Genomic DNA, 25782 nt, shown 5'->3' on the forward strand with positions numbered 1-25782 from the left:
GACTGCAAACTTCAGCGCTTTTGCACACACACACACACACACAAAGGACAGAAAGCAAACTGGTCAAATGCCCCCCTGGCTGTGCGAGTGTACTTACCCATCCTGGCTGAGCTTGCAAAGGCGAGATTGGTAGAAGGTGGTGGCCCTGATCCTCCTGCTGTTGCTGCTGCTGGGTTTGCCTCCTCTTCCCTCTCTCTCTGTCCCTGGTTGGTGAGACTGAGCTCGGGGCTCACACACACAAGAGAGAAAGAAAGGCTGGCTGACGTCAGTCTCCCTGCTGTGGAGAAGGATTAAAACAAAGTCAACAAGGACCCAGCCAAGTATTGAGGGTTGGGGGGCAGTGCAATATTACCAGGGTAACTAACCCAGACGTGCAGGAACAAAACCGCATTCCCAATATATAACAATGTCACTTTGACTGAGGGTACCCCAGCCAGCATAGCAAGGAGCAAGGGCTGCTGCCAGAAGCTATGGATGTCACTCAAGACAGTTTCACTGAACACAAATATATCCGGCTAATGATTGAGGGGCGGGGGGCAGACTAAACATTTTGGGGTTTTGACAGCACTGAAAATGCTGCACTGCTGGGGATTAGTCCAGCTCTGGTCAGCTATAGATGCTTAAAATAGGATTTGCGAGGCAAATGCATTTTGCAGTTTTAATTGCCTCATTCTCTACAGATTTCTCCTTCCCTCAACACTTAGAAAAGATAACACAAATTTACATAAAACTGCCCACAACAAAATGACAAAGGATCCATGTTTCTACTAAACGTGTATATTTAAAATCTTATATTTAACACATTCGTTTCTGCACAAACATACTACCTGTTGTCATGTTTTTGTCAACTTTTTAAATTATAAATGTCTAAATCCATCCTTATAATTGCAAGTCTACGTAAATTTGTTAACATTGTGTTTACATTCTCCCACCAGTGCTGATGTGCAACACCTCGATTTTGTGCATCCCAGTTCTTTAATACCTATTGCAGAACAACATCTATGCTCCAGCAAACAATACTTCCCAACTTCACATTGATGCTTATATTAAAGTATTAGAACCATTAAACTATAGAATGCAGAAGGAGATACACCAAGTCTTTTTAGGTCTTTGCCAGAGCAATATACAACAAATCCCACACTTCATACTCTATAGACTGTTCTTTGCTTCATGTATATAGCCAATTTACTCTTAAAGGATGCAATAGTTCCTACCTCAACCATCTCTATGGCAAACTATGCTTCAACAACCTGCTAGATAATGGAATTGTTTTTAATCTCTCTCCTCATTCTTTTGGTGACAATTTTAAATTGATGACCCTTCATCATTTCTCAATCTTAGCAAACAAGCTTTCTCTCTTCATTCCAACAAAAACCTTCAAAAGTTAAGAAAAAAACTTCTTTAGTCTCTTCTTAATTTTCACTCTTCTTTCGAAAATAAACTCATAACAATTGCTTTCCATCCCTGGTATCATTCGGACACTCAACAACAACAATAACAACATCACCTCCATACTCCCAGAATGCCTTGATCCACTGCAATTCGCATACCGCTGCAACCGGTCCACATCAGACACCATTTCCCTGGCCCTACACTCATCCCGAGAGCATCTCGAAAACAAAGACTCCTACATTAGACTCCTATTTATTGACTACAGCTCCGCCTTCAACACCATAATCCCAGCCAAGCTCATATCAAAGCTCCAAAACCTAGGACTTGGCTCCCCACTCTGCAACTGGATCCTCGATTTTCTGACCAACAGACCACAATCAGTAAGAATGAACAACAACACCTCCTCCACAATAGTCCTCAACACCGGCGCCCCGCAAGGCTGCGTACTTAGCCCCCTACTCTACTCCCTGTACACACACGACTGCGTGGCAAAACTTGGTTGCAACTCCACCTACAAGTTTGCTGACGATACGACCATAGTGGGCCGGATCTCGAATAACGATGAATCCGAATACAGGAGGGAGATAGAGAACCTAGTGGAGTGGTGTAGCGATAACAATCTCTCCCTCAATGCCAGCAAAACTAAAGAGCTGGTAATTGACTTCAGGAAGCAAAGTACTGTACACACCCCTGTCAGCATCAACGGGGCCGAGGTGGAGATGGTTAGCAGTTTCAAATTCCTAGGGGTGCACATCTCCAAAAATCTGTCCTGGTCCACCCACGTCGACGCTACCACCAAGAAAGCACAACAGCGCCTATACTTCCTCAGGAAACTAAGGAAATTCGGCATGTCCACATTGACTCTTACCAACTTTTACAGATGCACCATAGAAAGCATCCTATCAGGCTGCATCACAGCCTGGTATGGCAACTGCTCGGCCCAGGACCGCAAGAAACTTCAGAGAGTCATGAACACCGCCCAGTCCATCACACGAACCTACTTCCCATCCATTGACTCCATCTACACCTCCCGCTGCCTGGGGAAAGCGGGCAGTATAATCAAAGATCCCTCCCACCCGGCTTACTCACTCTTCCAACTTCTTCCATCGGGCAGGAGATACAGAAGTCTGAGAACACGCACGAACAGACTCAAAAACAGCTTCTTCCCCACTGTCACCAGACTCCTAAATGACCCTCTTATGGACTGACTTCATTAACACTACACCCTGTATGCTTCATCTGATGCCAGTGCTTATGTAGTTACATTGTATATGTTGTGTTGCCCTATTATGTATTTTCTTTTATTCCCTTTTCTTCTCATGTACTTTATGATCTGTTGAGCTGCTCGCAGAAAAATACTTTTCACTGTACCTCAGTACACGTGACAATAAACAAATCCAATCCAATCCAATCCAACATCTGGCATTTGCACAGCACCTTTAACAGAATTGAACATCCTTAAGGCACTTCATGGGAGTGTAGTCAGACAAAATATTATGTTCAGTCTAGCAGGACATAGGACGGGTGATCATAAGCTTGATCAAAGAGGTAGTTACTATAAATACAATTGAATTATTACCTGTTATAATTTTATCATTTTTTTTAACTCAAAGCCCAAAATGCTTTGGTCTTTGTTTTTTTACAGATTTATCCATCAGCACTGATGCTTCAGAAAATGATATTGTTAAACTTAGAATGGCTGTTGACTCAGCATTTTACAGTCAAATTCACATTCCCATCGCGTGTTTGTCCTCCCAAAAATAATTGCCTCACACACACATTAAAATGCATCTTCCACCTCCTGTCTGCCCATTCCACTAACCTGCCTACACCCCCCCTGAAATCTTTTGTACACCTCCTCACCAGCTGAGAGCCCTATTTTTGTGACAACAGAAAATGTTGCGTTTGTACTCTTTATATACAACACCTGCAATTACCAAGGGCAAAAGTGGACCCAGCACCAGCCTCTGGGGTACATCATTTCCAATCTTTTCCCAATGGGATCCTGACTCTGTTTCCTTTCAGTGAACTAACTTTCTATATATACTAATATATTTTCTTTCATCCAAAAGGCCTGGGTTTTCTAACGTCTCTTGTGAAGCATCAATGCAAAGGGCTCCTGAAATTTGATCTACACTACCTACATCTTGGATATTCCCTTCAGCTACCAATCAGTCACCTTTCTGGAAAATTTGATTGAGCAAGTAACATTTGCCTATATCCAGGCTGGCTGCACTTGATTAACCTACGCATTTTAAGTATTCAAAGAGTATGACCACAACCGATGTTAGGTTAGCTGGTTTATGGTTATATTTATAGTACTATTTTCTCCCTGCCTGGTTATTTCCAGAAAAATTGATAAATTGCGGTCAGAGCTGCGCACTCCAATTAAATATTGGGAGAAGTGAAGCCACTGACTTCAGATTCTCACCATAAACTCCAAACCATCTCTTTCCCCGGCAACTTTGTCAGACTGAACAATACTGGTCGCAGTCTTGGCAACATAGATCATAGAATTTGCAGTGCAGAAAGAGGCCATTGGGCTCATTGAGTCTGCACTGGCCCTTGGAAAGAGCACCTCACCTAAGCCCACACCTCCACCCCATCCCCATAACACAGCAACCCCTCCTAACCTATTTTATTTGGACACTAAGGGCAATTTATCATGGCCAATTCACCTAATCTGCACCTCTTTGGGCGGTGGGAGGAAACCGGAGCACCCGGAGGAAATCCTCGCAGACACGGGGAGAACGTGCAAACTCCGTACAGACAGTGACCCAAGCCGGGAATAGAACCTGGGACCCTGCAGCTGTGAAGCAACAGTGCTAACCACTATGCTACCTTGCCGCCATGTTTGGCACGGAGCTGAATTTCCAACCTCGTATCCTTCTCATTCAGTCAGACCATTTCTGTTGCTGCCCAGCTGATGTTTATCTTTCAAAGTTTGATTATTCCAATGCTCGCCGATCTGGCCTCCCCACCTTCCATCCTCCATAAATTTAACATCATCCAAAACTCTGATGCTGGTATATTAGGTTTTAGCAAGTTCATAGGAGCATACAAACCAAGGGCAGGACTGCAGGAGTAGGTCATATAGCTCCTCGAGCCTGTTCTGCCATTTAATAAGATTGTGCCTGATCTGATAGCGACCTCAAATCTACATCCCGCCTACCCCCAGTAATGTATTACCCCCTTGCTTACCAAGAATCTGTCCACCGTTGCCTTCAAAATGTTTGAAGACTCTGCTTCCACCACCTTTTCAGGAAGAGAATTCCAAATATTCACATCCATCTGAGTGAAAACAAATGTGACCTCATCTGTGTTTTAAATGGGCAAATGCTTATACTTAAACAATGGCACCTAAAGTCAGTTTGGCCTTCTTGAAATTGAACCCTTGGAAAGCAAAGGGTTCTGATGGAGTCCCTGGTCATGCACTCAGATCCTACGCGGACCAACTGGCAGGTGTGTTCACGGACATCTTCAACCTCTCCCTACTCCGTTCTCAAGTTCCCACCTGCTTCAAGAAGACCACCATCATACCGGTGCCAAAGAAGAACAAGGCAATGTGCCTCAACAACTACTGTCCGGTGGCCTTGACATCTATCATTATGAAGTACTTCGAGAGGTTGGTCACGGGAAACATCAACTCCATACTCCCAGCGGAGTCTGCACGTTCTCCCCATGTCTGCGTGGGCTTTCTCCGGGCGCTCCGGTTTTCTCCCACAAGTCCCGAAAGACGTGCTGTTAGGTGAATTGGACATTCTGAATTCTCACTCTTTGTCACCGAACATGTGCTGGAGTGTGGCAACTAGGGGCTTTTCTCAGTAACTTCATTGTGGTGTTAATTTAAGCCTACTTGTGACAATAATAATGATTATTATTATTATTATCCACTGCAGTTCGCATTCCGGCTCAACCGGTCCACAACAGGCACCATCTCCCTGGCCCCACACTCATCTCTGGAGCATCTCAACAACAAGGACTCCTACATCAGACTCCTATTCATTGACTACAGCTCCGTCTTCAACACCATAATCCCAGCCAAGCTCATATCAAAATTCCAAAACATAGGACTTGGCCCCTCCCTCTGCAATTGGATTGTCAACTTCCTGAACCATAGACCACAATCAGTAAGGATAAACAACATCTCCTCCATGATAGTCCTCAATACCAGGGTCTGGCAACGCTGTGTACTTACCCCCCTACTATACTCCCTGTACACACACAACTTCTTCCCCGCTGTTACCAGACTATTGAATGACCCTCTTATGGACTCAACTGATCTCTTCACACATCTTCTTACTGAATAGTACTGTGCTCCGTATGCTTCGCCCGATGTCTGTGTCTATGTATTTACATTGTGTATTTATGTATGTCCTATGTTTTTTCATGTGTGGAACAATCTGGACTGCACTCAGAACAATACTTTTCACTGTACCTCGGTACACATGACAATAAATCAAATCAATCAACCAATCTTCACAGCCAATCTGTCAAAATCCTTCAGCATCTTATATGTTTCAACTCTTACTCTTCTAAACTTCAGTGGATACAAGCCTAACTTGTTTCCTCATAAGGCAACCCACCATTCCAGGTATTAGTCTGGTAAACCTTCTCTGATTGCTTCCCACACATTTACATCGTTCCTTAAATAACATGACCAGTACTGTATACAGTGCTCCAAATGTGGTCTCGCTAGTGTCCTGTAAAACTGAAGCATAACCTCCTTACTTTTATATTCATTTCTCCTCACAATAAATGCTAACATTCTATTAGCTTCCCCAATTTCTTGCTGTACCAGCATACTAGTCTTTTCTGATTCATGCTCTAGGACACCCAGATCCCTCCGCATCTCAGAGCTTTACAATCTCCCACCATTTAGATAATAAGCTTATTTTTTCATTCTTCTGCCAAAAGGAACAATTTTGCATTTGTATACATTTTACTCCATTTGACGGATCTTTGCCAACTCACTAATCCCATCTTATATCTTTTTGTAGCCTCCTTAGGTCCTCTTTATAACTTACTTTCCTACCAACTTCCGGTTGCAGCTATGCAGAGCTAAGTCGCACGCTCGGCCGCTCCTGCTTGGAACGGATGTTTGGGCTCTTTTCAGGGCCCCCAACGGAATTTTTTCGACATTTCCCAGTGTGGGAAGAAGACTGCAGCATTCCCCCGACAGTGTATGGCTTGGACCAGGAGCGGGGCGACTAAAAAAGTGGTGGTGAACCTAAAGAAAGTGCAAGGGAAGAAGAGCAAGATGGCGGCGGGCGGGGACCAGACAGCGTGGATGCAGTGGGCGCAGAAGCAGCAGGAGGTCATCCAGCGCTGTTTCAGGGAGCTCAAAGCGGACCTGCTGGAGGAATTTTGGAAGGGCGTAGCGAGGATGGTGTCGAGGGTGGTAGGATCCAGGGTTGAACCGGGCTGGGGGCTCGCAATATTTGGGGTTGCAGGGGAGCCGGGAGTACAGGAGGCGAAAAAGGCCGGTATTCTGGCATTTGCGTCCCTGGTAGCCCGGCGAAGGATTCTTCTCCAGTGGAAGGATGCGCGGCCCCCAAGCGTGGAATCCTGGATCAACGATATAGCGGGGTTTATTAAATTGGGAAGGGTGAAATTTGCCTTAAGGGGATTGGTGCAAGGGTTTTTCAGGTGGTGGCAACCATTCTTGGACTTCCTGGCAGAACGATAGACAATGGTCAGCAGCAGCAACCCGGGGGGGGGGGTTATTTTTGTTTGACTGTTCCGGGGGATCTGAGGGGGTGTATATATTTGCTATGTTTGCTATGTGTTAATTTGGGGTGTTCATTTATTATTTGTGTATGGGGGGAGGGGGGTATGGGGTTGTTTTGTTTGGTTTTGTATTTAATTCTACTGGGTTCCTTTTACATTTTGTTGTTGATATTTTGTGAAAACTTGAATAAAAAATATATATTTTTTTTAAAACTTACTTTCCTACCTATCTTTGAGTCATCAGCAAATTTGGCAACTATCCCTTTAATCCCTTCCTCCAACTCACTTACAGAATTGTATTGTCACTGGACGAGTAACACAGAAACCCAAGGTGCTGCTCTGGGGAGCAGGTTCGAATCCCACCATGGCAGCTGGTGAAATTTTAATTCAATAAACATATCTGGAATTAAAAGTCCAATGATAACCATGTTGATTGCCATAGAAATCTATCTGGTTCACCAATGTCCTTTAGGGAAGAAAATCTAATATCCTTACCTGGTTTGGCCTACATGTCACTCCAGATCCACAGTAATGTGGTCAACTCTTTTAAAAATTGCCTTTTGAAACGGCCTAGCAAGCCATTCAGTTCAAGGGCAATTAGGGGTGAGAAATAAATGCTGGCCCAGTCAGTAATACCCACATCTCATGAAATAGTTTTTTTTAAATTGTAAAGGATTGAGTTCCTGGGACTGATCCCTGTGACACACCACTGGTTACATCTTTCCAACTTGATAAAGACCATTTGTATCTCTGCTTCCCGTTAGCTAGCCAATCTTCCATCTATGCCAATATGTCACTCCCTACACCATGAGCTTTTCGTTTCTGTAATCTTTGACCTGACACCTTCTGGAAATCTAAGTATAGTACATCAGCACGGTAGCATAGTGGTTAGCACAGTTGCTTCACAGCCCCAGGGTCCCAAGTTCGATTCCCGGCTTGGGTGACTGTCTGTGTGGAGTCTGCACGTTCTCCCCGTGTGTGCGTGGGTCTCCTCCGGGTGCTCTGGTTTCCTCTCACAGCCCAAAGATGTGCGGGTTAGGTGGATTGGCCATGATAAATTGCCCTTAGCGTCCAAAAAGGTTAAGTGGGGGTTACGGGGATAGGGTAGATATGTGGGCTTGAGTAGGGTGATCTTTGTAGGGGCCGGTGCAGACCTGATGGGCCGAGTAGCCTCCTTCTGCACTGTAAATTCTATGATTCTATGATCCACCAGTTTCCCCTTTATCCCCACACATGTTACTTCCTCAAAAACGTTAGTTAAACATGGTTTTTCTTTCATAAAACCATGTTGACTCTGCCTGATTACTTAGAGTCTATCCAAGTGCTATAACTTGTTTAATAATAGCTTCTAATAGCTTTAATCCATTCATTGCGTCTGTGCTTGTTGATCTACGTTGGATACCAGTCCAATATCTCAATTCTAAAATGTTCATCCTCCTATTCAAATGGTTCCAAAGCCTCACCCCTCCCTATCTCTGTGACCCCCTTCAGCTCCACAGCTCTTTGTGAATGTGCATTTCTCCAACTCAGGCCTTTTGTGTAACTCTCACTTTCTCAATTCCACCTTTAATCAGCAAATTCCTAATCTGTAGGAATGCTCCTCTAAATCACTCCCCGTCTGCCTCTTCCTTTAAAATGCAGCTTCAAACCACCTCTTTCATCAAGTTTTTGGCTAATAACCTCTCATTCTTTTATCACATTGTTAATGTTTTACTGGTTATAATACTGTGAAGCACTTGGGAAAATGTTACCATGTCAATGGAGCTATATAAGTGCTGGTTGTTGTTGTTGAATGATTCCATCCATCCTCTATTTAATAATTATATTATATTTTAGATGCTTACGAAAGTTTCAAACTGTGCATTTTTATATTATATGCAAGTTTCTTTTTTCATTTTCTTTTAGCGCCATTTGAATCTCCAATGTTTTATTTGAAGCCCTCATTCTCTCTCAGAAGCTTGGACTTCAACTCCATGGGCTGGATTCTCCATTATTGAGACTATGTCCCCTCCAACGGCTGCGCCGTGCTCCATGGCGGGCTCGGACCACGGAGCTGGACCCGGAAAAGAGACCCCCCGATCGGCCGCGCGCCCGACCCTCAAACCCCGCACAATCATTCCCTGGCCGCCTATAAGCACGCCCCCCCCCCCCCCCCCCCCCCCCAGCCTCCGATCATCCTGCCCCCAACCAGGGCGGCTGCGGACTGAGTCGCACAATAGCAGGTTAGCTCCAAGTTGTCGGGAACTTGGCCGGTCGGAGGATGGCAGAGCAGGCCTCTGGCAATGGCCTCCGTCAGCGCAGCGTACTCCCTGGTGATGCCGATTCTCGGTGCCCGGAGAATTGCCGAACAAGCGCCGGTCCTGATTACGGCGTCAAACTGGACTCTCTGACTGCGCCGGCAGTGATTCCGCCGTTGCGGTGCGGAGAATCCAGCCCCATATCTTTGCTCAGAGCAGTGACTCTATCAGCTAATGCAGGTTTTGCAGTTTGAGTATGTGGTCAAATCTCAGAACATGTGAGAAGACTTTAGAACAGCCAAGTGGGAGAAGGCCTCATACTGTGTCACTGACATAATACAAAGGAATAGTAGGGTAATAATAATAGTTACCAAACTAGTAATCCAGACTAATGCTCCAAAGACATGTGTTCAAATCCTACCATGGCAGCTGGGAGAATTTAATAAATCTGGAATTAAATACATCTAGAATTAAAAAGCTATCTCACTAATGGTGACTATAAAGCCAACAGATTGTGGTGAAAACCCATCTGGTTCCCTAATGCCTCTCGGATTAGGAAAGCTGCTGTTCTTACCCAGTGTGGCCAGACCCTCAGAAATGTTGACTGACTTAGCTGCCCTTTGAAGTGGCCTGACACTTCAGTTACATCAGATTACGAAGAGAAAGGCAAAACCAGAATAAAACAGGACAGATAACCTGGCATTGAACTGGGACACATCTGTAACATCCCGCATGGGACATACGGGGTGGGAATGATTATCTTTCCTGTGTTTTTTGTGGAGTACGACCTCCGACGCTGAGGGGTTGGGGAACTCCATTTAGTTGTGTATAAAGGCACTGACCAAGAAGACACTTGGTAGGGATCTACCGGAGTTGTATATAACATAGCTGTAAATAAATCAAAGTTCTTTCTTTTACTTGGTGTAGACTTCCCATATCCTTACTAAAATACACTGCCCAATTGACCCTGAAAAATCTCACTTATTAATATCTGGGATCTTGTGCCAAAGTTGATGAGGCTGGCCTATAGACTTGTTAAGCAACAGCTTGACACGGTCATACTCATGCAAACACACCTTACTACCAATCTCCTGAACGTATCCACCCCATTGCTGTCTCATCAGCAGGACAGATCTACCAGAGATGGCAGCACTGTGCTATATAGTCAGCAGGGAGTGGCCATGAGAGTCCTCCATATTCACTCTAAGACTCAGAAAGTCTCACAGCATCAGGTCAAACATGGGCAAGGAAACTTCCTGCTCATTACAACATACCCTTCTAGAATTCAGTGCTCCTCTCATGATATGCAAACATGCAGCTAATGAACACATAGAATAGGACGCGACCAATGAGCAGAATAGGACGCGACCAATGAGCAGCCAGGCCACTCAGGAGTGGTATCTCACTATAAAAGGGATGAGGCACTCACACCCCGCCTCTTTCCACAGACCAACATCTACAGAGTGAGACAGGCTATATCCTCAGCATCACACCCCAACATGTGGCTTAGAGCAAGGCAGGTTCAGTTGGACTGAGTTACTACATATAGATTAGCAGAGAGTCGAACACATTGAGAACTGTGCTAATAGTTCAATAAAACACATTGAACTCACTTCAAAGTCTGGAGCATCTTTTACTCAAAACTGCATAACACAACACTCCTCCATGTTGAACACCAATTAGAAGAAGCACTGATGGTAGTACAGGCACAGAAATGTACTCTGGCTTGAGGGTATCAATGTCCATCGACAACAGTGGTTTGGTTGCATCACTGCTGACTGAGCTGGCTGATGTCTGAAGAACATAATTGCCAAATTGGGCCTGAGGCAGGTGTTGAGAGAACCAACACAAAGAAAAAAAATCTATTTGACTTCACCCTTATCAATCATGCTGCTAATGCATCTGTATTGGTAGGAGTGAGCACCACCCAGTCCTTGTGGAAAGGAAGCCCCATGTTCACACTGCAAGCATCCTATATCATGTTGTGTGGCACTACGACTGTGCTAAATATGATACTTGCTTCCGAAAAGATCTGGCAGCTCGAAATTTGGCATTTGTGAGGGGCTGTGGACCATCAGCAGCAGATTTGTATTCAACCAAAATCTATTAGCTGACGGCCCAGCATATCCCTCATTTCACAATTAGCATCAAACCATACAACTACTCCTGCTTCATTGAGAAGTGTAAAAGAAGATGCCTAGATCAGTACCAGGCGTACCTAAAAATAAGGTACCAACCAGATGAAACTACAACACAGGACAACTGCAGAGCCACTGTATCAGATGAAAGCTCTGATTTCCTGTCACACTCAGAGCTGTGTTTGGTGGTGGACAATTAAATAGCTAAAGAGAGGGACAAGCTTTGCAAAGAACCCCATCCTCAAAGAAGGGGAAGCCCAACATGCCAGTGCATTTGTAACCATCTCCAGCCAGAAGTGTCAAGCAAGTGATCCACTTTGTACTCCTCCTGAGCACAGATGTCAGACCTTACCCAATTCAATTCAATCCTTGTGATATTAGAAAAGGACAGAACACATTGGATTCAGCAAAAGCTATGAGCCCCTGCAATATCCTAGCTGAAGAGTTGTGCTACAAAACTAGCCACTCCTCTGGCCAAACTGTTCCAGTACACCAACAGTAAAGAATGCCACAGATTCATTACATTCTGAATCTGACTTAAATGGCCGACCCCTTTCTTTGAGATTATGCCCTCTGGTCCTAGAATCTCCCACAAGGGGAAGCAACCTCTCAGTATCTACCCTGTCAAACCCTTGAGAATCCTTTCTGTTTAAATAAGGTCACCTCTCATTCTTCTTAAATGAGTAAAGTCCCAACCTACTCAACCTCTCCTTGTAAGAAGATTCCTCCATACCCGGAATCAACCTAGTGAACCTTCTCTGGACTGCCTCCAATGCCAGTGTATCTTTCCATAGATAAGGGGACCAGAACTGTCCACAGTATTCCAGATGTGGTCTAACTAGTGCCTTGTATAATTTTAGCAAGACTTCCCTATTTTCATATTTCATTCCCTTTTCGGCCAACATTCCATTTGCCTTCCCTATTACCTGTTGAACTTGCATGCTAGCTTTTCATGATTTATGCACAATGACCCCCAAATCCCTCTCAGCTGCAGCTTTCTGCACTCTTTCTTCATTTAAATAATATTCAGCTCTGATAGAGTATTGATTTATTTATAGTTTCTCGGTGCTAATTGAGTGCAATTAGCTGAGAGGGAAAATTATTAAAAGTGTCTTGACTGTGAGAATCCAGACATTGTTTTGTCAACGTTTCATATAATGAATCAGCCATTGTATTCCAGAGTATTCAGCACTAAAATCTATCAACTAATGAGCAAGGTCTCCGGGCCGAGCTCTGGCATGAGAAACCAGTAATTTTCCTAAGACTGCGCACACAGACGCTGAGCTAGTTTTGATAGGCACCAGTCAATCTTAAGTAATGTCCAATGTTTGATTAATAAATCATCCTCTAAGTAACAGGCATCCATTTGAACAAACCAGGAGGTCTCAGCTGAGAATTAGAAACCAATGAGAGTAAATGAGAGGTTAAACCAGAGATAATAATAATAACCTTTTATTGTCACAAGTGTGAAGTTACTGTGAAAAGCCCCTCGTCACCCCATTTCGGCGCCTGTTCAGGTAAGCTGGTATGGGGATTGAACCAGCACTGCTGGTCTTGTTCTGCATCACAAACCAGCTGTCTAGCCCACTGAGCTAAACCAGCTCATTAAGAATGCCCTTAAAAGTAGGACCACGTGGTCAAGGTCTTGTTCCTGAATTCCTGCATTCGTGAATCATCTATCTGTTTGTTTGTGTTTAAAGTGATTTCTTTATGCTTTTTGCCATGTGTTCGACCCTTTTATGCATTGTTTGATATTTCATTTCTAAAGTTTTGATTCAGTTCTTAACCAAGTGTGTTCAAGTGAATAATTAGCAATAAAATTGTATTTTGATACCTCCAATAACTGGACTATCGACTCTTATTAGAAGGTCAAATAAGAGCCCCAACTAGCTCCTTTATTCTTCCTACCAAAGTGCATAACTTCACATTTTCCTGCATTATATTCCATCTGCCAAGATGTTGCCCATCACTTAACCTGTCCAAATCCCTCTGTAAACTCTGTGTCATCCTCACCACTTGCCTTCCCACCTATTTATGTGTCATCTGCAAAGTCCAAGTCATTAATAAATATTATAAATAATTACAGTCCAGCACCGATTCTGTGGCACTTCACTAGTTACAGGTTGCCATCCTGAATACGCTCCTCTTACCCTAACTCTCTGTCTTCTATCAGTTTGCCAATCCCCTATCTGTGCTAATATGCTACCCCGAACACCATAGGCTCTTATTTTATTAAGTGGCCTTTTGTGCATAACTTTCTCAAACACTTTTTGCATTCCAAGTATATTACATTTACTGGTTCCCCTTTATCTATCCTGCTTATTATCACCACAAAGTATTCTAATAAATTTGTCAAGCATGATTTCCCCTTTATGAAGCTCTGCTGACTCTGCTTGATTATATTATGTATTTCTAAATGCTCTGCTATCACATCCTTTATAGTCGACTCTAACGTTTTTGCAATGACGCCTATAGTTACCCATTTTTTGTCTCCCTTCTTTTTAAATAAAGGTGTTAGGTTGGCAGTTTTCCAATCCTCTGGGACATTTCCAAAATGTAAGGATTCTTGGAACTACCAGTGCATGCACCATCTCTGGAACCATTTCCTTTAATATCCTAGGATGGAACTCATCTGGTCCAGTGGACTTATCGGCCTTCAGCCCCATTAGTTTCCCTAACATTTTCTCTAGTGACAGTTATTGTATTTATTTCTTCCGCCCGCTTGTGCCCATGGATTATTTAGTATTTTTGCAAAGTTATCACTGTCTTCTACAATGACTACTGACACAAAGGCCGGATTCTCCACTTCAGAGACTAAATGCTGACGCCGGGACTGAATCGGTGGTGTTCTACTACCACAAAAGCAGTGCCCAGAGGAATTCAGGATCTGTTAATGGGCTAACACTGGTGCCATGGCACGTCTGCGAACCGCGGTGCCACTCTACGTGCTGCCGCATTGTTAGCTGGAATGAGTATGTGTGGGGAGTGGAGTGCTTATTTGTGGCTGCAGCTTGTCAGCCTCTCGGGTTCCAATCCCAACCCCGGCGAATTGCCCCACCCTGCACCACATGCTGACACCCATACCACCCGCCATGGCCTGGTGCCTTGCCCACACAGGCCACCAGCTACCCACCCCCTGTGCTGCCCATGGCTTACCACTAATCATGCCACATTGTATGTTTTTTCTTTCAGTTTAATAATATTCTTAACCTCCTTGGTTAACGATGGTTGATTTATCCCCTTCCTAGAATCCTTCTTCCTGACTGGGATATATCTTTGTTGTGAGCCATGAATTACTTTCAGAAAAGCCCGCCATTGCTGGTCACCATCTTCAGTGCTTCATCAATGATCTTCCCTCCATCATAAGGTAAAAGGCAGGTAACCTTCACACCACACAAGTACCAGATAATGATATAACATATCATCTACAACAAGAGGCATTCAACCTTATTACCAGCATTGAAACCCCACCATCAACATCCTGGAGGGGTTAATCAATTACTAGACATTGAACTGGATTAGGCACATAATTTATGTGGCTACACTAACAAGTTAGAGGTTAGAAATTCTGTGGTGAGTGACTCATCTTCGGACGCCCCAATATCTATCCACTATCTACAAGCACAAACCAGGAATCTAATGGAATACTCTCTATTTGCCTAGCTGAAATCCAACAGCACCTAAGATGGTTGACATGATCCGAGAGACTTCCGGTGGTGGCTATCGAGTGAGTGGTCGCACATTAGGGGCTCCTGCCAGAGGGTGGATTTTTTGGTCCTTTTTGCCCGTTTTACGGGGTGTTACGTAGGTGGAAAATGAAGGAATAGTGAGAACCAGTGAGTCTCCTTCGGTAGGGAATGTCTAAGCCCTACCAAACGAGGAGTGCAAAGAGTGAAGGACAACAGTCAGACCAGGAGGGTTCTCGAGGTGCAACAGAGAAAAAGAAAGCGGAGAGCACTGTTGCGTTGCCCACAAAATGGTCAATGGAGCAACTAGCCGAGTTTTTGACAGCTAATCCCAGCAGCAGAGGAAGGAGGTCTCAGAAGACTTGGCTAAGGTGGCAGTGCTGCTCCAGGCTGACCTAGGGCAAGTGGAGCAGAGGCTGGAGACGCAGCATGCGTCACTTTGTAAGGTGGAGGAGTCAGTGGCCGACCACGTGGACCATTTGGCCTCATTGGAGGCTGTAATGCTGATGATGGCGGAGGGCCAGAAGAAGTTGCAGGAGATGGTGGACGCCTTGGAGAATTGCCCGAGGAGGCGGAATCTCAGGATCGGGGGCTGCAGAAGGGATCGAGGGAATGCGGGTCACGAAGTATGTGACTCAGATGTTCGAGAAGCTAGTGGAGGAGGGGGGCTTCGACCGACCTCCTGAAGTGGATCGGGCACAAGGTCACTAAGGAGGAGGCCAAAAGCAGGAGAGTTGCCAAGGGCGATCATTGTGCAGTGACACAGTTATTTGGACAAGGAAAAGATTCTATGTTGGGCAACAGAGACGAGTGTGTGTACCTGAGAAGGTCATGCGGTTAGCATCTACCAGGACCTGGAAGCAGAGCTGGCCAAGCGGCCAGCCGGGTTCAATAGGGTCAAGGCGGCCCTATTCAGGAACAAAGTGCGGTTTGGGGTGTTGTATCCTGTTCATTTGTGGGTCACATATGAGGAACAGGAACATTATTTTGATACGGCAGAGGAGGTGAGCAAGGTCCTCAGGAACCGTGGATTGGGAAACTTATGAGAACGTTGGAACTTGGGCGAATACACCTGTTGAACGGATTGGAGGTGCTGTACTCAGGGAGGGAGGGGAAACTGTTTGTGCCGGGTTATTATGTTTGGCTTTGTTCATAACACCTACTTGATTTAGTTAGTTGTCTGTGTTAAGGTTGAACTGTTGTAACTTCTTATCCTCCCAGCATTGGGAGCAATGTCAGATGTATATTAACATGTGGGTTTTCTAGTGGGCAGCGTTGGGGAGAGTGGGGGTGGGGGTTTGGCAGGAGGGGAGATGGGGGTGAAGGAGTACGGGAGGGCACAGAGCCTGGGCGGGGCAGAGGGGGCGGACGGTTTTAAGAGGGAAGAAGCTGTTGCCTCAAGTGGGGCTTGCCCCTGCTAGCGGGTAGGCTAGTTAACAGAAACAAAGTGGGGGGAGAGTGATGGAGAGAGAGGGGGAGGGAGGATGCTTGGGAGAGGATAGTTTTCTTTCTTTGTAAGAAGTCTGACAACACGAGGTTAAAGTCCAACAGGTTTGTTTCGAATCACTAGCTTTCGGAGCACTGCTCCTTCCTCAGGTGAATGCCTGAGGAAGGAGCAGAGCTCCATTCACCTGAGGAAGGAGCAGTGCTCCGAAAGCTAGTGATTCAAAACAAACCTGTTGGACTTTAACCTGGTGTTGTAAGATTTCTGGCCTCACCCCAGTCCAACGCCAGCATCTCCACATCACATTCTTTCTTTGTGGCTGGAGAGAGATGGTGGGATGTTTGGTGTTTGTGTTGTGGGATGGCGGGGGGGAGGGATGGGTTGCTGACGTGGAATTTGTTGGAGTGGCTCAGTTGGTCATGGCGGTCGTCAACTTGAGGAGGACGGGGAGGTGGGCGGTGCATGGGCATGGAGAAGCTTATTAAACAGTGGATATGGCTGATCGGGGTGGGGGGGTCTGGAGCCCTCCAACCAGGCTGATCACCTGGAACATTAGGGGACTGAATGGGCCGATCAAGAGGTCCCACGTCTTTGCACACTTAACAGCTTGAAGGCAGATGTGATTTTCATGCAAGAGACTCATTTAAAAGTTGCAGAACAAACGAAGTTGAGAACAGGTTCGGTGGGCAGGTGTTTTATTCAGGATTGGATATGAAGACAAGGGGAATAGCGGTGCTGGTGAGTAAGAGGGTGATGTTTTCGGCTGGTAATACTGTGGTGAATCCTGAGGGCAGATTTGTGATGGTGAGTGGGAGGTTGGAGGTGGCACCCACGGTGTTGGTGAACATAACAGCCTCCCCGGACAGGCGCCGGAATATGGCGACTAGGGGCTTTTCACAGTAACTTCATTTGAAGCCTACTTGTGACAATAAGCGATTTTCATTTCATTTCATATATGCCCCCAACTGAGACGATGCAGAGTTTGTGAAGGTGTTGGCGATGGCCCCGGACCTGGATACACACCGATTGATTTTGGGGGGGACTTCAATCCGGTTTTGGGTCCAAAGGGAGATCGGTCGTGTCTTAAGTCCCTGAACGTGTTCGCGATGACAAGGGAACTGCTGGGGTTTATGGAGCGAATGGGAGGAGCAGACCCGTGCCGAATGAGAGGCCGATGGTGAAGGAATTCTAGTTCTTTTCGCATATTCAATGGGTGTATTCCCGGATCGATTTTTTGTGCCAGATAAGAGGTTGCTGGTGGGGTTAGTTGAGATGGAATACTCGGCGATTGTGATCTCAGACCATGCGCCGCGTCTGATGGACTTGCGCGTGGAAAGACGGGATTCCCAGAGGTCGCAGTGGAGGTTAGATGTGGAGTTGTTGGCTGATAAGGAGGTCGGCGAAAGTGTAGGGGTGGCTACATTAAATTATGTGGAGCTAAATAGTACAGACGAAGTATCCACCTCCGTCATGTGGGAAACGCTGAAGGCGGTGATCAGGGTGAAGTTTATTTCGATCTGCGGAAATAAAGAGAAGGGGGAGTGGCTGGAAAGACAAAGACTAGTGGAGACCATTGTGGAAGTGGATCGGAGGTATTCGGCAGTGCCTGAGGAGGCATTGCTAAAGGAGAGGAAGAAGCTCCAGATGGAGTTTGAGCTTATGCCTATGGGGAAGGTGGTGGGGCAGTTACATATGGGGCGAAATTCTCCGGAAACGGCGCGATGTCCGCCAACTGGCGCCCAAAACGGCGCCAATCAGATGGGCATCGCGCCGCCCCAAAGGTGCGGAATGCTCCGCATCTTTGGGGGCCGAGCCCCAACATTGAGGGGCTAGGCCGGCGCCAGAGGAATTTCCACCCCGCCAGCTGGCGGAAACGGCCTTTGTTGCCCCGCCAGCTGGCACGGAAATGACATCTCGGGGCGGTGCATGCGCGGGAGCGTTAGCGGCCGCTGACAGTTTCCCGCGCATGCGCAGTGGAGGGAGTCTCTTCCGCCTCCGCCATGGTGGTGACCGTGGCGGAGGCGGAAGGGAAAGTGTGCCCCCACGGCACAGGCCCCCCCGCGGATCGGTGGGCCCCGATCGCGGGCCAGGCCACCATGGGGGCACCCCCCCCGAAGTCAGATCGCCCTGCGCCCCCCCCCAGGACCCCGGAGCCCGCCCGCGCCGCCTTGTCCCGCTGGTAAGGTAGGTGATTTAATTTATGCTGGCGGGACAGGCAATTTATCGGTGGGACTTCGGCCCATCCGGGCCGGAGAATCGGGCGGGAGGGCCCGCCAACCAGCGCGGCGCGATTCCCGCCCCCGCCGAATATCCGGTGCCGGAGACTTCGGCAACCGGCGGGGGGTCGGAGAATGTCGCCCCAGATCAGGGGAGGCGATACGTGAACATGGGGCAAAGGCCAGCAGGATGCTCATTCATCAGTTGAGGCTGCAAGAGAGATTGTTTGGATGAAGGATTTGGGTGGTAAGGTGGTCACTGAGTCGGGGAAGGTAAATGGCGTATTTGAGGCCTTTTATCATGGGCTGTATAGCTCAGAGCCTTAAGTGGGGGACGAAGACATGAGGCGGTTTTTGGATAGATTGGAGTTCCCGGTGTCGAGAAATGGAATGTGCAAAGGTTGAGTGCCCCCAATCGGGTGAGGGGAAGTAATGAGGTGCGTGGGGTTGCGGCAGTCCGGGAAAGGCCCAGATCCGGATGGGTTCCCAGCAGAGCTCTATAAAAAGTTTGGCATGGAATTGAGAGCCCTACTAGTCGAGATATATAATGAGTCGGTCGTTGGGGAACTGCTGCCCACGTTATCTCAGGCTTCAATGTTGCTCACTTTACAAAAGGATAAGGACCCAGAGAAATGTAACGTGTACAGGCCGAGATCGCTACTAAATGCGGATGCGAAGCTGCTGGTGACAGTGCTGACAACATGCCTAGAGGACTGTGTGTTGGGGATGATAGCTGAGGCCAAACGGGGTTCGGGAAAAGGCGGCAGCTGTCGGCGAATACTAGATGACCGTTGAATGTGATCATGATGCCCCTCGGGGGGGGGGGGGGGGGACAGGAACCGTTTGTGATCATGTCTAAGGATGTAGAGAAGCATTCAACTGGGTGGCATGGGTGTATTTGTTTGAGGTGTTGGGATGGTTCAGGTTTGGGCAGTGGTTTGTAAATTGGGTTAGGTTGCTGTATAGAGCCCCCACGGCGGGTGTTCGTACAAAAATTGTGAGCTTGAGATATTTTGGTCTCCATCATCTCCATCAGAGAATGAAGTAAGAGTGTCCGCTGTCTCTGTTGCTTTTCACTTTGATGATCAAACCTCTAGTGATGACACTTAGAGCCTTGGGGGGGGGGGGGAGAGTTATCGTGAGGGGGGCGATGGAGCACTGGGTCTCTCTATGTTCAGATGACCTTTTCCTGTATATTACGAACCCGATGGAGAGCTTTGATCGGATCATGGGGCTATTGGGGGAGTTTGGCTCGTTCTCGGGTTTAAACGCAACACGAGGAAAAGTGAGGTATTCCCAGTCAATGCGCGGGTGGGGTGGGGTGGGGTGGGGGGTGCGGGGAAGGGTTTGGAGAAGTTGCAAGTTTCCGATACCTGGGGATATGAGTGGAGCATAGTTGGGCCCAGTTGCAGAAGTTGAACTTGTTGAATCTGGAGGAGGGGGTGAAGAAGGATTTTAAGAGGTGGGATGTCTTGCCATGGTCAATGGCTGGAAGGGTCCAGACAGTTGCTGCCGAAGTTTATGTTTGTCTTCCAAAATCTCCTGGTATTTGTATCCAAATCTTTTTTTCAGCAGCGTCAACAGGATGATCTCAGAGTCTATATGGGCGGGTAACGTACAACAGATCAGGAGGGCGTTTTTGGAGGGAGACAGATGAAGTGGGGGGTTGGTACTGCTGAACTATTACTGGGCAGCGAATGTTGAGAAGATCAGGAAATGGGCAGTGGGGGAGGGGTCAGTATGGGGGCGGATGGAGTAAGCCTTGTGTAGAGGGACGAGTTTAAGGCCGCTGTCATTAGCACCTCTTCCGTTCTCTCCGGCCAGGTATTCCACAAGCCCGGTGGTGATATCAGTGCATGGAATCAATGCCGGCAGCATTTGAAGATGGAGGGGATGCCATTGTGGGTGCCAATCTGGGACAATCACAGGTTTATTCCAGCAGGCCTATTTTCCACGTTTAGAATGTGGGAGCGGGCGGGGATAGTGCTTTAGGGACCTGTTTGTGGGGGCGATGTTTGCAGAGTTGGGAGAGCTAGAGGAGGAGTACCAACTACTGAAGGACTTTGATATCTACAAGTTTGGCACTTTGGCGGAAGCAGTTGGTTATGTTTCTGAAGTTATCACTCCCAGCACTGCAATATAAAATTCTGTCCGAGAACAAGACCGTGGAGGGAAGGAGCTGAGACATATATGGGAAGTTGATGAAGAGAGGGACAACTTTGGTGGAGGAAATAAAATGGAAATGGGTAGAAGGGCTGGCAGGGTGTTGTAGAGGCTGGTCTATGGAGTGAGGCCCTGGGCCACCTGGATTCCCAGATATCGAAAGCGCTTCCCTACCATTCTAAGCGGCAGTTCTCCCAGTCTCTTCTCCTGGCCTCTTGCTTGGATCGCAAATATCTCACTTTTCCCCATGTTCAATTTATACCCCGAAAAATTGCCAAATTCCCCCAAGATTTGCATTACTTCTCCCATCCCCTCCAACGGGTCCGAAATGCACAAGAGCAGGGCATCTGCGTAGAGCAAGACTCAGTGCTCCACCACCCCCCACCCCCGAACCAGTCCTTTCCATTCCAAGAGGCTCTTAACGCCATGGCCAATGGCTCTATGGCCAGAGCAAACAGAAACGGGGAGAGAGGGCACCCTTGCCTTGTCCCTCGGTGCAGTTCAAAATACCCCGACCTCAGCCGGTTTGTACGCACACTCGCTACTGGTGCCTGATAGAGCAACCACACCCAGTCAATAAAGCCCTCACCAAACCCAAACCTTCCCAGCGCCTCCCACAGGTAATTCCACTCCACCCGCCCAAAAGCCTTCTCCGCATCCATCGCTACCACCACCTCCGCCTCCTCTCCTTCTGCGGGCATCGTAATAACATTTAGAAGCTTTCGGACATTGGCCTTGAGTTGCCTGCCCTTAACAAATCCCATCTGGTCTTCCCCTATCACCCCCGGGACACAGTCCTCTATCCTTGTGGCTAGTATCTTAGCCAGCAGTTTGGCATCCACATTCAGTAGAGAAATCGGCCTGTGTGACCCGCATTGCTCCGGCTCCTTCTCCCGTTTCAAGATCAATGAAATCGAGGCCTGCGACATTGTTGTGGGGGAGGACTCCCTTCTCTCTTGCTGCGTTAAATGTCCTCACCAGCAGTGGGCTCGATATCTCTGAACACTTATAGAATTCCACCGGGTAGCGGTCAGGCCCCGGGGCCTTGCCTGACTGCATGCCCTCCAACCCCTTGATTATTTCCTCAATCTCAATTGGGGCTCCCAGCCCCTCCACCAGGTCCTCCTCCACCCTCGGGAACCTCAACTGATCCAGAAATTGCCTCATCCCCTCCACCCCAGCCGGGGGTTCCGGCTCATATAATTTGCTATAAAAGTCCTTAAACACCTCGTTCACCACCGCTGGGTCCAGGACAGTTTAACCGTCTTTACTCTTTACCTATCTCCCTGGCCGCCTCTCTTTTCCTGAGCTGGTGCGCCAACATTCTGCTTGCCTTTTCCCCGTACTCATAGATCGCCCCCCTTGCCTTCCTCAACTGTTCCATTGCTTTCCCTGTGGTCAACAGCCCAAATTCCACCTGTAACTCCGCCGCTCCCTCAGTAGCCCCACGTCTGGTGCCTCTGAGTATCTCCTGTCCACCTGGAGTATCTCCTACACTAATCTATCCCTCTCAGCCCGTTCCACCTTTTCTCTGTGGGCCTGTATCGAGATTCATTCTCCTCTGACTACTGCCTTGAAAGCTTCCCAGACCGTCGCTGCAGAGACCTCCCCCCTATCATTTGTTTCCAGGTAGTTCTGGATGGACTTGTTAACCAGCCCACAGACCGCTTCGTCCGCTAGCAACCTCACATCCAGTCTCCACAGCGGGCGTTGCCCTCTCTCCACACTAACCTGTAGATCCACCCAGTGCGGGGCATAATCCGACATTGCAATTGCCGAGTACTCAGTATCCACCACCTTCGGTATTAGTGCCCTGCTCAGAACAAAAAAGTCGATGCGAGAGTATACCTTGTGGACATGTGAAAAAAAGGAAAAGTCCTTCATCCTCGGCCGTGCAAACTTCCATGGGTCTACTCCCCCCACCTGTTCCATAAAACCCTTCAATTCCTTTGCCGCAGCCGGCCTCCTCCCTGTCCTGGATTTTGACCGGTCCAACTCCGGCTGAATGATTGTGTTGAAGTCCCCTCCCATGATCAGGTTATGTGACTCTAAGTCTGGGATCTTACCTAACACCCGCCTCATAAATTCCACGCCATCCCAATTCAGAGCATGCATGTTCACAATACCACTCACACCCCCTCCAGCTTCCCACTCACCATTATGTACCTATCCCCCTTGTCTGAACAATTCTCCCTGCCTCGAATGCCACTTATTTGCTGATCAAGATCGCTACTCCCTGGGTCTTTGAGTCCAGTCCTGAGTGGAACACTTGGCTAACCCACCCTTCCTCAATCTTGTCTGGTCTGCAACCTTTAGGTGTGTCTCTTGTAGCATTGCCATATCCGTCTTCAGTTCCCTCAAATGCACGAACACGTGAGCCCTCTTGACCGGCCATTTAGTCTTCTCACGTTCCATGTGATCAGCCTGCGTGGGGGGCTTCAAACCCCCCTCCCCACCCCCACTGCCAACTAGCCATCACCCTTTTTAGGCCAGCCTCGAACTCGCGCCCTCCACTTCCTCGAGTCCCCACTCGGGCTGTCGCCTTTCCCGACCTCCCATTTGTCCCCTAGTAACAGTTCCTCCCCTGTCAGCAAAGCAGCCCCCCCTGCCCCCCTAGCAGCAACACTAAAACCCACTCCCCCAAGTCAAGCTCCAACTTAACACCTGTCCACCCCCCACTGCTCTTCCGAGAGTCAGCTGACCCATGCTGACTCGATCGCTCCCGCCCCGGCACCAAGCAGTGTGTCTCCCGATTGTACTCTCCTCACTCCCCCCAACATGAATAAACATTTTAAAAGCATCACATTCCCCAGTAAACAAACAACCGAAAAACAGTGAAGAAACAGTCACTTTAGAAAAATAGTCTCCCAAAAAGCAGAACTAAATTAAAAGCCCACCCCCTCCTCTAACAAGGTCCCTGCAAGACAGATCAGCCTTTAACCATCCACACAGCCCATTATTTCACATAGAGCTACTTAATTGTTTACAATCCAGCCCCACAAATCGCTGCCACAGTACTTCTCCAAGGCCTAAGTGTCTTTTAATTCGCCTCCATCTTCATTTCTTTAATAAAGATCCATACTTCGTCTGGCGTTTCAAAGTAGAAGTCCCGTTCCTCATGTGTGACCCACAGGTGGGTTGGGTACAGCATCCCGAACTTCACCCCATTCTTAACGAGGGTTGTTTTTGCCCGATTGAACCCAGCTCGCCTCTTGGCCAAATCTGCTCCCAGGTCCTGATAAATGCGGAACTCACAGTTCTCCCACTTGCTGCTCCGTTCTTTCTTGGCCCACCGCAAAACGTGTTTCTTGTCCATGAAACGGTGAAAACGTACCACCATGGCCCTTGGCGGTTCATTCGCTCTGGGCTTCCTCGCGAGGGCTCTGTGCGCTCTGTCCAATTCCAGGGGCCGAGGGAACGCCCCAGCCCCCATCAACTTCTCCAACATGTCCGTCACATAGGCCTTCGCATCCGATCCCTCACTGCCCTCAGGGAGGCCAACAATTCTGAGATTCTGCCTCCTGGACCTATTCTCCAGGTCCTCCAGCTTCGCCTGCATTCTTTTCTGGCGGTCGTTCATCATCCCCACCTTGCTTTCCAGCACAGTTATATACTCCTCATGCTCGGAAAACTTTTGTTCGACCTCCTGGATCGCTCTCCCGTGGGTTTCCTGATTCTGAACCACTTGATCAATCAAAGCCTTAATCGGGTCCAGCGTGTCCTTCTTCATCTTGGCGAAACAATCCTCAAAAAACTTCACCAGCTGCTCTGTCGACCACTGTGCCGTCCCCCCGCGGCCCTTGCCTTCCGCCATGCTGTCCCGTGTTACCAGCTCTGCTTGCGTCTCCCTTATAGGACTTTGTCGTCTCACATGGCCACTTCTGGTCCAATTCTCCATACACCGGAGGGGAATTTCTCCTTACTGTCTCACTCTTCACTGCTTCATCCCATAAAATCTGGGAAGAAACGAGGGAAAAAGGTCCAAAAGTCCGTTACAGGTGGGAGCTATCAAATGTTCAACCTATCCCTCCAGGGCCGCCACCGGAAATCCCCTTCTATATAAAACTTAAAATGCCTTGAATAAAAATACTTGAAAAAAATGATTGACATCATCCAGGTCAAAACACCCCTATTGATTGGCACCCCAACCACCATCTTTCAATTGATTCTTTCCGCACAGTGAACTGTACATTCAATGTATTTATATGATGTGCACCAGCACATAGAAGAGCACGACACTATTTCCAAATTCCCCTTCAAGTCACACACCATTCTATGTGAAAAGATAGCTCTTTGTTGCTGGGCCAACATTCTGGAAATCTCTCCTTCACAGCACTGTGAGAGTAAATGAATCATACAGTTCAAGAAGGCAACTCACCACCACCTTCCCAAGAGCAAGGAGATGTGGACAAGAAATGCTGGCCTTGCCAGCAAAGCCCATGTCCTGTGAACGAATAGAATACATGTATGGTGAGCAAGTTTGTGGTTGAGATTAGACGAGTAGCACAGGTATTGCAAACACACGGCTATTGAAGTGCTGCAACATTTTGTGATTTGAAACAAGGGCTGATGTGTGCGATACTGGAAATGGTCTTCTGGGTGGGATAGTATAGTCAAAGAAGCTTAAAGCCTAATGAAGAATCAATTAATTGATCCAACAAGGTAATGTAGGTCTTCTATTATTCATGGATACCAAATGATTCTGATGGCTTTACTTAGTTGTATCTGGCATGTGTTGTTTTTTGTCTCTAGTTTATGTTGTTTTATTTTCTCTGT

General features: G+C 47.4%; 1 protein-coding gene across 2 annotated transcripts in view; it reads right to left on the bottom strand.

The window, feature by feature from the left end:
- Nucleotides 1-25445, bottom strand: part of gpm6bb (glycoprotein M6Bb) — a 285202-nt gene extending 259757 nt beyond the window's left edge. Inside the window, exons 1-2 of one of the 2 annotated variants that reach the window (XM_072514106.1) lie at nucleotides 25385-25445; nucleotides 98-277 (exon numbers count right to left, since the gene is read on the bottom strand). In XM_072514106.1, coding sequence (XP_072370207.1) covers nucleotides 98-101 — 4 coding nt within the window. In that variant the 5' untranslated portion in view covers nucleotides 102-277; nucleotides 25385-25445. Of the gene's footprint in view, nucleotides 1-97; nucleotides 278-365; nucleotides 507-25384 lie in introns of those variants that run through there. The other variant, XM_072514104.1, reaches the window with a different exon arrangement.
- Between the last annotated feature and the right edge of the window lie 337 nt (nucleotides 25446-25782).

This window comes from Scyliorhinus torazame, chromosome 8, assembly GCF_047496885.1.
Source record: "Scyliorhinus torazame isolate Kashiwa2021f chromosome 8, sScyTor2.1, whole genome shotgun sequence".
NCBI lineage: Eukaryota > Metazoa > Chordata > Chondrichthyes > Carcharhiniformes > Scyliorhinidae > Scyliorhinus > Scyliorhinus torazame.